Source organism: Esox lucius, chromosome 1 (assembly GCF_011004845.1).
Source record: "Esox lucius isolate fEsoLuc1 chromosome 1, fEsoLuc1.pri, whole genome shotgun sequence".
Taxonomy (NCBI): Eukaryota; Metazoa; Chordata; class Actinopteri; order Esociformes; family Esocidae; genus Esox; species Esox lucius.
This window is the reverse complement of record NC_047569.1, coordinates 2,502,532-2,516,111: the sequence shown is the minus strand read 5'-3', so window position 1 is coordinate 2,516,111 and position 13,580 is coordinate 2,502,532. Positions and strand designations below refer to the sequence as shown.

The window sequence follows — 13,580 nt, the reverse complement described above, 5'->3', positions numbered from 1 at the left end:
TTATGTAAAACTGCTTATGAATTGCCTACCAGTCTCCTAATAAAATATAGTTTTACTGGATGCAGCACAGCGCCCCATGATTTCACATTATGTTTGTCGTTCTACAAACCCTCCTAAGTAAGTGAATCGTTTTTCCGCAAAAAATATCCCTTGTACATTATAGTGGGGGGATGGAAATTATAGTGTGGTTCTATACATTAACTTACTTAATCTCTAACCATATCTCAGTGTGCTCCACCTTATAATATTCTTTACTTATGTAAAACTTGTTTAATTTATACTTCCCCCAACATAGTTTTCCTTTTGAAAATGTAGCCTACACAATACACACTATAGACAAACCAGAGACCTTTATTCGAAGGCAAAACATGAAGGTGAGGTCTTATTGTTGCTGCCGAATCTCTAATGTTGAGTCTTATTGTTTCTGCTGAAGTTAAATAAATAATAGGCCTGCAAATGTATAGTATATGTTTCAACCCAACAGAACCAGTGATTATGGATGAAAAAATTAAGGGAAATCGGATAATTTCATTCTTTTTGAGTTTTGTAGAACAATCATATTGATGTATTTTACAATGTAATACAATAACAATCTGCTATATACGATCAGTCAGTAGCACAAAATTGTATTCACTGTTGTCTGTGATTCAAATGTACAAGTTCATTTGTGGGAAAAAGACAGAGAAGATAAATTGAAATGAGTATATTTTTTTAAATATGTAGATGGCCCATTCAAATGTGTGTGCTTCAATAACATCACCTGACGTGTCGTCTCCCAAAGTGTTTCCAACACGTGATGTGTTGCCTGCCAAAATGTGGACTTGTTCATTATAGCATCTTGCACTACTGATTGTGACTCACTTGGCCTGCCATAACATGATGGGTAGTAGGCAGTCCCATCCATCACTCTGGAATATTGTCTCAAATATTATCAAAGGGTATAAATCTGCTACAGTCTTTGTTTTTTCCTTTGAATTATATTTAAGTGAGAAATGCTGTTCACTCACAAAGTGCTTAAATAATCTTAGTTTTATTTTAAAGTGCTCTCTCTATTATGGTGACCTGTGTGATTTTTTTATTATTTATCCTTGATGAGGTGTTGCACAGGGTTTTTCCAATTGCAAATCTTGCTATATCTGTTTGAGACTCAATGGCAATATCAAACCAGTAAAAGTTGATGAGGCAGGAAACAAGCACAGGGAGGACATTTAAAAAAAGAACTTGAACCATAACCAAAGGAAACAATACAAATGAGACGAGACAGAACAAGTGAAACATATGCCGTCCTATGTGCAAAGGATTTTTTTACTTCAAAACTATAAACATATAGACTACTGTTCAAAGGTTTGGGGTCACATAGAAATCACTTAGAGATTTGCAAAGAAAAATGTATATCTCCATATCTCCGTAAAAAGAAAAGATTAAGATGGGTGAAAGAACACAGACATTGGACTGAAAAACTCTACCTAGAAGGCCAGCATCTCAGAGTCTGCTCTTCACTGCTGATGTTGAGATTGATGTTTTACGGGTACTATTTAATGAAGCTGCCGGTTTTGGACCTGAGAGGGTGTCTGTTTCTCAATCTAGACAATCTATGTTTGTCTTCTTGCTTAGTTGTGCCCCCGGGGCCTCCCAAACCTTCTTTCTGTTCTGGTTAGAGCCAGTTTGTGCTGTTCTGTGAAGGGAGTAGTACACAGCATTGTACGAGGGTCTTCAGTTTCTTGGCAATTTCTCACATGGAATACCCTTCATTTCACAGAACAAGAATAGACTGATGACCAGATGAATAGACTGGCCATTTTGAGGCTGTAATCGAACCCATAAACGCTGATGCTCTAGATACTGAACTAGTCTAAAGAAGGCCAGTTTCATTGCTTTTAGAATCAGCACAACAGTTTTCAGCAGTGCTAACATAATGGGAAAATATTTTTTTAACGATTAATTAGCCTTTTAAAATAAAAAACGTAGATTAGCAAATACCTCTCCTTGAACTGCCACCTTAACGTGGTGGAGGGGTTTGAGTACCCGAGTAACCCTAGGAGCTATGTTGTCTGGGGCTATATGCCCCTGGTAGGGTCTCCCAAGGCAAACAGGTCCTAGGCGACGGGTCAGACTAAGAGCGGTTCAAAAACCCCTTAATGAAGAAAAAAATCATGTGTTCTTGGAGCCAGGCCCGGGGTTGGGGCTCGTTCGCGAGCGCCTGGTGGCCGGGCTTTTCCCCATGGGGCCCGGCCGGGCCCAGCCCGAACGAGCGACATGGGGCCGCCCTCCCGTGGGCTCACCACCCACAGGAGGGACCATAAGGGGCCGATGCAGAGAGGATCGGGCGGCAGTCGAAGGCGGGGGCCTAGACAACCCGATCCCCGGACACGGAAACTAGCTCTAGGGACGTGGAATGTCACCTCGCTGGCGGGGAAGGAGCCTGAGATGGTGCGTGAGGTTGAGAGGTTCCGACTAGAGGTAGTCGGGATCACCTCTACGCACGGCTTGGGCTCTGAAACCACACTCCTTGAGAGAGGATGGACTCTTCACCACTCTGGAGTTGCCCATGGTGAGAGGCGGCGGGCTGGTGTGGGTTTGCTTATAGCTCCCCAGCTCTGCCGCCATGTGTTGGAGTTTACCCCGGTGAACGAGAGGGTCGTTTCCCTGCGCCTACGGGTCGGGGATAGGTCTCTCACTGTTGTTTGTGCCTACGGGCCGAACGGCAGTGCAGAGTACCCGACCTTCTTGGAGTCTCTGGGAGGGGTGCTGGAAAGTGCTCCGACTGGGGACTCTATCGTTCTACTGGGGGACTTCAACGCCCACGTGGGCAACGACAGTGACACCTGGAGGGGCGTGATTGGGAGGAACGGCCCCCCTGATCTGAACCCGAGCGGTGTTCAGTTATTGGACTTCTGTGCTAGTCACAGTTTGTCCATAACGAACACCATGTTCAAGCATAAGGGTGTCCATCAGTGCACGTGGCACCAGGACACCCTAGGCCGCAGGTCGATGATCGACTTTGTTGTCGTTTCATCTGACCTGCGGCCACATGTCTTGGAAATTGGGTGAAGAGAGGGGCGGAGCAGTCAACTGATCACCACCTGGTTGTGAGTTGGATCCGATGGCGGGGGAGGAAGCTGGACAGACTCGGCAGGCCCAAGCGTACTGTAAGGGTCTGCTGGGAACGTCTGGCCGAGTCTCCTGTCAGAGAGATCTTTAACTCCCACCTCCGGCAGAGCTTTGACTGGATCCCGAGGGAGGCTGGAGATATTGAGTCCGAGTGGACCATGTTCTCCACCGCCATTGTCGAAGCAGCCGCTCGGAGCTGTGGCCGTAAGGTCTCCGGTGCCTGTCGAGGCGGCAATCCCCGAACCCGGTGGTGGACACCGGAAGTAAGGGATGCTGTCAAGCTGAAGAAGGAGTCCTATCAGGCCTGGTTGGCTTGTGGGACTCCAGAGGCAGCTGACGGGTACCGGCAGGCCAAGCGGACTGCAGCCCGGGTGGTTGTGGAGGCAAAAACTCGGGCCTGGGAGGAGTTCGGTGAGGCCATGGAGAAGGACTATCGGCTGGCCTTGAAGAGATTCTAGGCAAACCATCCGGCGCCTCAGGAGAGGGAAACAGTGCCCTACCAATGCTGTTTACAGTAGAGGTGGGCAGCTGTTGACCTCAACTGGGGATGTCGTCGGGCGGTGGAAGGAGTACTTCGAGGATCTCCTCAATCCCGCCGTCACGTCTTCCATTGAGGAAGAAGAGGATGAGGGCTCAGAGGTGGACTCGTCCATCACCCGGGCAGAAGTCACCGAGGTGGTTAAGAAACTCCTCGGTGGCAAGGCACCGGGGGTGGATGAGATCCGCCCTGAGTACCTCAAGTCTCTGGATGTTGTGGGGCTGTCTTGGCTGACACGCCTGTGCAACATCGCGTGGCAGTCGGGGACAGTGCCTCTGGGATGGCAGACCGGGGTGGTGGTCCCTCTTTATAAGAAGGGGGACCGGAGGGTGTGTTCCAACTATAGGGGGATCACACTTCTCAGCCCCCCGGGAAAGTCTATGCCAGGGTTCTGGAGAGGAGAATACGGCCGATAGTAGAACCTCGGATTCAGGAGGAACAGTGTGGTTTTCGTCCAGGCCATGGAACACTGGACCAGCTCTATACCCTCTACGGGGTGATGGAGGGTTCATGGGAGTTTGCCCAACCAGTCCACATGTGTTTTGTGGATTTGGAGAAGGCATTCGACTATGTCCCTCGCGGCATCCTGTGGAGAGTGCTTCGGGAATATGGGGTCCTGGGTCCTTTGCTAAGGGCTGTCAGGTCCCTGTACGACCGAAGCAGGAGCTTGGTCCGCATTGCCGGCAGTAAGTCAGACTTGTTCCCTGTGCATGTTGGACTCCGGCAGGGCTGCCCTTTGTCACCGGTTCTTTTCGTAATTTTTATGGACAGAATTTCTAGGCGCAGCCAGGGGCCGGAGGGTGTCAGGTTTGGGGACCACACGATTTCGTCTCTGCTCTTTGCGGATGATGTTGTCGTGTTGGCCCCTTCAAGCCAGGACCTTCAGCATGCACTTGGACGGTTTGCAGCCGAGTGTGAAGTGGTGGGGATGAAAATCAGTACCTCCAAATCCGAGGCCATGGTCCTCAGTCGGAAAAGGGTGGCTTGCCCACTTCAGGTTGGTGGAGAGTGCCTGCCTCAAGTGGAGGAGTTTAAGTATCTAGGGGTCCTGTTCACGAGTGAGGGAAGGATGGAACGGGAGATTGACAGACGGATCGGTGCAGCTTCTGCAGTAATGCGGTCGATGTATCAGTCTGTCGTGGTGAAGAAAGAGCTGAGCCGCAAGGCGAAGCTCTCGATTTACCGGTCAATCTACGTTCCTACTCTCACCTATGGTCATGAGCTTTGGGTCATGACCGAAAGGACAAGATCCCGGATACAGGCGGCCGAAATGAGCTTTCTCCGCAGGGTGGCTGGGCGATCCCTTAGAGATAGGGTGAGAAGCTCGGTCACCCGGGAGGAGCTCAGAGTAGAGCCGCTGCTCCTCCACATCGAGAGGGGTCAGCTGAGGTGGCTTGGGCATCTGTTTCGGATGCCTCCGCAACGCCTTCCTGGGAAGGTATTCCGGTCCCGTCCCACCGGGAAGAGACCCCGGGGAAGACCTAGGACACGCTGGAGGGACTATGTCTCCCGGCTGGCCTGGGAACGCCTCGGTGTCCCCCCGGAAGAGCTGGAGGAAGTGTCTGGGGAGAGGGAAGTCCGGGCATCCCTGCTTAGACTGCTGCCCCCGCGACCCGGCCCCGGATAAGCGGAAGATGATGCTATGCTATGCTATGCTATGATTAGCAAATACAATGTGTCATTGGAAGACAGGAATGGTGGTTACTGACAATAAGCCTCTGTTCACTTATTTAGATATTCCATAGAACATTTCCAGCTACAAAAGTCATTTATATTATTAACACTGTCAACACTGTAATTCTGATCAAACTGATAAATACTATGCTAATGGTGTGTAGACTAAGTGTATATGTGTAGACTCACTTGTCATACTGTATCTACAGTGGTGCATTTGACCATATTTCATACATGACTGAGAAACTGTGAGAAATACAGGAGCAGTGTGTTTGTTCCTGCGAAGTGGTTCAGTAAGATCTTAAGATACTGCAAATCATTACGGGTAGTAAATTCTCACCTTTTGGTCCAGTGTTGCCGGGAGGGCCCTGGACAGACAGGCCTCTATCCCCCTTTGGGCCAGTGTTGCCAGGAAAGCCAGGACAGCCATTTACACCAGGATTACCTAAAAAAAAAAAAAAAAAAAAAAATACACATAATGACCTAGAATAGCTTGATGCCTTATAGTCTTATGTTGGCAAGACAATGGATGCATTTTGGCCTACCACATGGCCATAAGTATGATTTGCTACACTGTGTGCACAATTATTAGGCAAATCGTATTCCTCAAGATTTATTTTATTGTTGAACAAACACAAATGTCATTAAACCTCAAACCTGAATGTTTAAGGAACAATGTGTTTAGATATTTCTCAGGGGAATATATAAGTGTGCACAATTATTAGGCAACAATTGGTGTGCACAATTATTAGGTAACTAAATTACAAAAATAATTTCTCCAACTCACTTGTTTATTCAAGGTGGGACCAAGTCATTGTTTTCACGTCACAAATCGCATTTGGCTGTAACAATAAGACTTCTGATTTTCATGTTGCCTTCAAAATAAAGGTCTGCAGATTGTCTATAGTTTTAGTTTGTATTGTGTAGGCTACATTTTGAAAGGTAAAAAGTATGTGGGGGAAATTCTAAATGAGTAAAAATGTATATTTCAATAATACTTTACGTAAGTTAAAAAATATTATAAGGTGGAGCACACTGAGAAATTATTTGAGCTAAAGATAATGTAGAGAACATTATCTAATATTAAAATATCCTATTTTGATGTTATTGTTGTTAATTTGCTTGTGCTCATTTTTGGAGAGGGATTGTGTAATACATCCAACCACACAATATTTATCTCCCCCCCTGTAATGTACAAGAGATACTTCTTGTGGAAAAACGCTTTTGTGGAAACCCAACGGGGGCTAGATGAGCATCCAGATAGCCCCCCCAACAGGTTTGCATGTCGAATTAATGCCTTTGTTCATGTCATGCAAGCTCGTCAGTGACAGTGGTGAGGTCTCACAACTAATTAGGTTAATTAGCAACAGGTCAAACTCTTCGCAATTTTACACTGAGAAACGTTATTCTTAAATGGTTGCACTATTTACCAACACAGACTTTCACTGTTACGGACTGTGAAGAGAGGCCTTCATAGCCCACCTTCTAGGTCCCTTTAAGAAGGAGGGAGTAATTATGTGAGCATGGATGTATGAATGTTAGTGTTATTCTACTGACCCGTATGATGTTCCCCATTTCCCCAACTCACAGTAATATGCATAATTCACCAAGTTCCGTTATTCTGTGTATTTGTATGTGCGCACGTATAGGTTACGTCAAGGCCTTGTGTGATCATGTTGTATGTCTCCTTCTTTTTGATTGTAGATGATGACCTGCACCTGTGACTATTAGACATGTTTGTATATAGTTGGGTGTTATGGCTGAGAGGGGGGTTCTCCTCTGATTTCCCATGTTTTGCGTGACCTTGTAAAAAGCTATGAGAAACCTTGAATGATTCGAGATACATAATTCCAGGTTTTACTGATTGCTCAAAGCAACAGCCTATTCGTGACACTGACCTGTTGACAATTAACCTAATTAGTTGTGAGATGTTCCACTAGATTTTCTGTCCCAGCTCTTTTGAAACGTGTTGCTGGCATCAGACTCAAAGTGGGGATATATTTTTCAAGAAACAACACTTCATATGTTGTCAACAGTTCCAACATTTCATATGTTGTCTTTGTACTATGTTCTGTAGTGTATAGGGATTAAATGATTTGCACATTATTGCATTCTGATTTTCTTTACATTTTACACAGTGTGTAGTTGTTTAGCTTAATGTTAATTCAAACTGCAACTGACTTCTTAGGCCATATTCCACCATCATTTGATGCTGTGTGCAAGTACCACCTTTCCGCAAAGGACTATGGGGACAGCTAAGTGTGTTTGTTTGGCTTTGGCTGGCTTTGCATTTTTTAATGATAAACTGCATTGGATGGATGTAATGCAGTGGGATGAGTGTTGCACAGGTTTTTCAGTTTAACTGAACGAACGTAGTTTGAATCAATAGTATACAGCTCACATACATTATTATAGAATTACAACAAAGAAATAGTTCAAATGAATTCATATTTGAAATTCAATATCACAATTTACTTTCTCAAAGATTACAAAATGTCCAATTTGTTTAAAAAGCTGCAGTGGAGAGAACAAGTATTTGATACATTGCCGATTTTGCTGGTTTTCCTACCTCCAAAGCATTTAGAGGTCAATAATTTTTTATCATAGGTACACATCAACTGTGAGTGACGGAATCTAAAATAAAAATCCAGAAAATCACATTGTAAGATTTTTAAATAATTAATTTGCATTTTATTGCATGACATAAGTATTTGATCCCCTACCAACCAGTAAGAATTCCATCTCTCACAGACATGTTAGTTTTTCTTTAAAAAGCCCTCCTGTTCTCAACTCATTACCTGTATTAACTGCACCTGTTTGAACTCGTTACCTATATAAAAGACACCTGTCCACACACTCAATCAAACAGACTCCGACCTCTCCACAATGGCCAAGACCAGAGAGCTGTGTAAGGACATCAGGGATGAAATTGTAGACATGCACAAGGCTGGGATGGGCTCTAGGACAATAGGCAAGCAGCTTGGTGAGAAGGCAACAATTATTAGAAAATGGAACAAGTTCAAGATGACAGTCAATCTCCCTCGGTCTGGGGCTCCATGCAAGACCTCACCTCGTGGGGCCTCAATGATCATGAGGAAGGTGAGGGATCAGCCCAGAACTACACAGCAGGACCTGGTCAATGACCTGAAGAGAGTTGGGACCACAGTCTCAAAGAAAACAATTAGTAACACACTACGCCGTCATAGATTAAAATCCTGCAACGCACGCAAGGTTCCCCTGCTCAAGCCAGCACATGTCCAGGCTCGTCTGAAGTTGGCCAATGACCATCTGGATGATCCAGAGGAGGAATGGGAGAAGGTCATGTGGTCTGATGAGACAAAAATAGAGCTTTTTGGTCTAAACTCCACTCGCCGTGTTTGGAGGAAGAAGAAGGATGAGTACAACCCCAAGAACACCATCCCAACCGTGAAGCATGGAAGTGGAAACATCATTCTTTGGGGATGCTTTTCTGCAAAGGGGACAGGACGACTGCATCGTATTGAGGGGAGGATGGATGGGGCCATGTATCGCGAGATCTCAGTAAGAGCATTAAAGATGGGTCGTGGCTGGGTCTTCCAGCATGACAACGACCCAAAACACACAGCCAGGGCAACTAAAGAGTGGCTCCATAAGAAGCATCTCAAGGTCCTGGAGAGGCCTAGCCAGTCTCTAGACCTGAACCTAATAGAAAATCTTTGGAGGTGTGATGGCCTAAAAGGGCCAACTGACCTTACTTCCCCCGAAGGGCCACATTCCTAAGGAACAAAAAGACTGACACCCTTCTTTGTCTAGGCAGGAGAACATGGTCACAGTACCTAATAATCCTCTGATATTATACTGACGTGTGTCACAATCAAAAAAAAAGATTTACATATCAGTCAATGGAAAGACAGCCATTTCTCAAATGTACCTTAGTTCAACATTTCCCTAACAGAGGGAGCTGAAAGTCCGTATTGCCCAGCGCCAGCCCGAAACCTGAAGGATCTGGAGAAGGTCTATATGGAGGAGTGAGCCAAAATCCCTGCAGCAGTGTGTGCAAACCTGCTCAAGAACTACAGGAAACGTATGATCTCTGTAACTGCAGAAAAAGGTTTCTCTACCAAATATTAAGTTCTGCTTAATGTATCAAATACTTATGTCATGCAAATTCATTACTTAAAAATCATACAATGTGATTTTCTGGATTTTTGTTTTAGATTCCGTCACTTACAGTTGAAAAGTACCTATGATAAAAATGACAGACCTCTACATGCTTTGTAAAATGTGCAAAATCAGCAGGGTATCAAATACTTGTTCTCCCCACTGTATATACAGAGGGGATTATTTAGAGATGCAAATGAGTAGATTTTCCATTAGTGATTCCCTAGCATTAAAAAGTAAGCAGATATACCAACCTGCTTAAATTACCTTTATTTATAACAAGACCTAGGCCATTTTATGTGCGGCCTGCTGACAAGTGGTAAAGAAAGATTATTTGACAAAGCTCAGAGAGACTGAAAAATCTTTAAACTGGTAATTTGGCTTGCGGAAAGACTATTTTAACTAGAATTATTAGTCATTACATTATGCTGAATTAATGTTTCCTAAATTATGCATTTATTAATTCAATAATTAATGCAAAAACATTCACTGATTCTATGAGGTGACATTTATTTTAACAACTCTTGAACAGGAATGTATGAATGTATTGGTCCAATGAAATCAGTTACAACAGTGTTGACTGGTAATCAGGAGAAAATAAATCCAACTTATAATATACACTCACCTAAAGGATTATTAGGGACACCATACTAATACTGTGTTTGACCCCCTTTCGCCTTCAGAACTGCCTTAATTCTACGTGGCATTAATTAAACAAGTTGCTGAAAGCATTCTTCAGAAATGTTGGCCCATACTTATAGGATAGCATCTTGCAGTTGAGATTTGTGGGATGCACATCCAGGGCACGAAGCTCCCGTTCCACCACATCACAAAGTTGCTCTATTGGGTTGAGATCTGGTGACTGTGGGGGCCATTTCAGTACAGTGACCAATTTGAAATGATTCGAGCTTTGTGACATGGTGCATTATCCTGCTGGAAGTAGCCATCAGAGGATGGGTACATGGTGGTCATAAAGGGATGGACATGGTCAGAAACAATGCTCAGGTAGGCTGTGGCATTTAAACGATGCCCAATTGGCACTAAGGGGCCTAAAGTGTGCCAAGAAAACATCCCCCACACCATTACACCACCACCAGCAGCCTGCACAGTGGTAACAAGGCATGATGGATCCATGTTCTCATTCTGTTTACGCCAAATTCTGACTCTACCATCTGAATGTCTCAACAGAAATCAAGACTCATCAGACCAGGCAACATTCTTCCAGTCTTCAACTGTCCAATTTTGGTGAGCTTGTGCAAATTGTAGCCCCTCTTCAGATCACCCCACAGGTGTTCAGTTGGATTCAGGTCCGGGCTCTGGCTGGGCCATTCCAAAACGTTAATCTTCTTCTGGTGAAGCCATGCTTTTGTGGATTTGGATGTGTGCTTTGGGTCACTGTCGTGCTGAAAGGTGAACTTCATCTTCAGCTTTATAACGGACACCTGAAGGTTTTGTGCCAAAATTGCCTGGTATTTGGAACTGTATTTGGAACATAATTCCCTCCACCCTGAAGAAAAACAGCCCAAAGCATGATGCTGCCACCATCATGCTTCACTGTGCGTATGGTGTTCTTAGTGTGATGTGCAGTGTTGTTTTTGCACCAACCATACCTTTTGGAATTAAAAAAGTTAAACCTTGGTTTCATCAGACCATAACACATTTTCCCACATGCTTTTGGGGGACTTGATGTTTGTTCATGCAAATCTCAGCCTGGTTTAGATGTTTTTCTTTGTAAGAAAAGGCTTTCGTCTTGCTACCCTACCGAATAGCCCATTTATATGAAGAATACGGGAGAGTGTTGTCACATGTAGCACACAGCCAGTACTTGCCAGAAATTCCTGCAGTTCCTTTAATGTTGCTGTAGGCCTTTTGGAAGACTCCCTGACCAGTTTTCTTCTTGTCTTTTCATCAATTTTGGAGGGATGTCTAGTTCTTGGTAATGTCTCTCTTGTTCCATATTTTCACCACTTGTTGATGACTGTCTTCACTGTGTTCCATGGTCTACCTAATGCTTTGGAAATTATTTTGTACCCTTTTCCTGACTGATATCTTTCAACAATGAGATCCCTCTGATGCTTTGGAAGCTCTCTATGGACCATGGCTTTTGCTCTAAGATGCAACTAAGAAAATGTCAGGAAAATCCTACTAGAACAGCTGAACTTTTTGAGTATCAGAGTTAATTTAAAAGATGGCAGGTGTGTTATGACTTCTATTTAACATGAGTTTGAATGTGATTAGTTAATTCTGAACACAGCCACATCCCCAGTTATAAGAGGGTGTGCACACTTATGCAACCAAGTTATTGTAAGGTTTTTATTTTTCATTTTTCCCGTTCGAAGATCACATTATAGGTCACATTAAAAGTGGAAAACATTCTGACATGATTTATCTTTGTCTAATTTTTTTACATAACAAAAACCAGGCATCTTCACAGGGGTGAAAATGCCTGGTTCAGATAGCACTGGCTGTACAGTAGTTGTTTGTAATAGTATTTGATTGTTTTTATTTGTTTAAATTAAATGTTTAATTGTGTTTTTAAATGTCATTATATCTCTGTCCAAATGGTGTATATATCTAAATTTCATTTTGATTAATTTCCATCTTAGGTTTATTTTATTTTGAACCTCTCATTTCAAATTGTCATTAATTAATTTGTTTGAGGTGTTACATGTTTGAACTACTGTGAATCAGACTCTGCTTCATTTGACTACACCAAACGTATGGGTACAGACACTGCTTCAAACTACATCCCCTTTTTCTTGTAACTACACTGTACCTACGTGGGAACAGACACCACTTCAATTTACAGCCCTCTTTTCGAATACTTACACTGGAAGTGTTGTTGTTACCGTAAGAACTATTTAAAGATGATGAACTTACTAGGAACTTACATGGTGAGTATGGGTAAAGAATACAAGGTATGGGAAATAATTAGCTACAACAGGATGATGGCGTAAATGTATGTTACAGAGTATTAACTGAAAACAAATGATAGTTTACCAAAAATGTTCTTTTCATCAGGTTTAATTATGAAATAAACTAGTTTTAATGTGAATTTCCATCAGAAGCTAGTGGATCTTAATTGTATCTACATTTGGAAACAACACAACATTTTAGGAGATTGGCATATTGGGCAATTATCGAAATGTGTGCCAGGTACCTTTGAATATCCACATTTTAAAGTATGCCTTCTAATGTTAACGTTTATTTGTCCTCAACAGTAAAATCTGACAAACTTGTATTTGTTAACCCTATCGTTTTCATTTGTCAGCTTCTTGCTTTCAACGCGAGAAAATAATAGCCAACATTGGTGCGCTCTCGATCCGGCATATTGGAGAAAAAAACTTTCATGGGTGCCTATTTTCAAGGACAAGCAGTGGGGACTGTAGGACACCCAACCGATAAGTGCTTTCTGTGGCTTCATTCCTAACACACATCTATAATCAATTCATACATTATTATGATTGATGTCAACCCAGCTTTTGGTTAGGCAAGAACCGATTGCCCAAAGCATGTGTTGGCATGGTAAAAAGTTGGGCTAAGCGGAGAAATGCACATTATATTTCTGTTCTCTTAAATCTTTAATTCTGCATGTGAACTTGCAATATATTAATAAGTTAAGTCACATTTAAATTTTAAAATCATTAGCACGAATACGAATGACAATTATATATTTTCAAAATAGCTTTTTTATCACCAGTCTGTTTACTAAATAGTTTTGGAGTTGTATCCTTCTTCGTTCATATAAGTAACCATAACACCTAAATGTTTCCTACATAACTACCCATTCCTACTACTTACTTATATTCTTGTTACTACTTAGTTACATAGGAACTACCCTATAAATAACGGGTTATAATTTGAAGGGTTACCAGCATGGTAAATGCATGCCTGATCAGGTTGAGATCAGGTGATTGACTCGGCCATTGCAGAATATTCCACAAAACTCCTGGGTTGCTTTCGCAGAATGTTTTGGGTCATTGTCCATCTGAAAAGTGAAGCTGAATTTCAACTTTGATGAATTTGGCTGAATCTGAGCAGACATATATCCCTATACACTTCAGAATTCATCCGGCTGCTTCTGTCTTCTGTCACATCATCAATAAACACTAGTGAC

General features: G+C 43.1%; 1 protein-coding gene across 2 annotated transcripts in view; it reads right to left on the bottom strand.

The window, feature by feature from the left end:
- Positions 1–13,580, bottom strand: part of col4a3 (collagen, type IV, alpha 3) — a 303,630-nt gene that overhangs the window by 98,912 nt on the left and 191,138 nt on the right. For both annotated transcript variants that reach the window (XM_029119708.2, XM_029119709.2), the window contains exon 28: positions 5,664–5,768. In XM_029119708.2, coding sequence (XP_028975541.2) covers positions 5,664–5,768 — 105 coding nt within the window. The remainder of the gene's footprint in view (positions 1–5,663; positions 5,769–13,580) is intronic.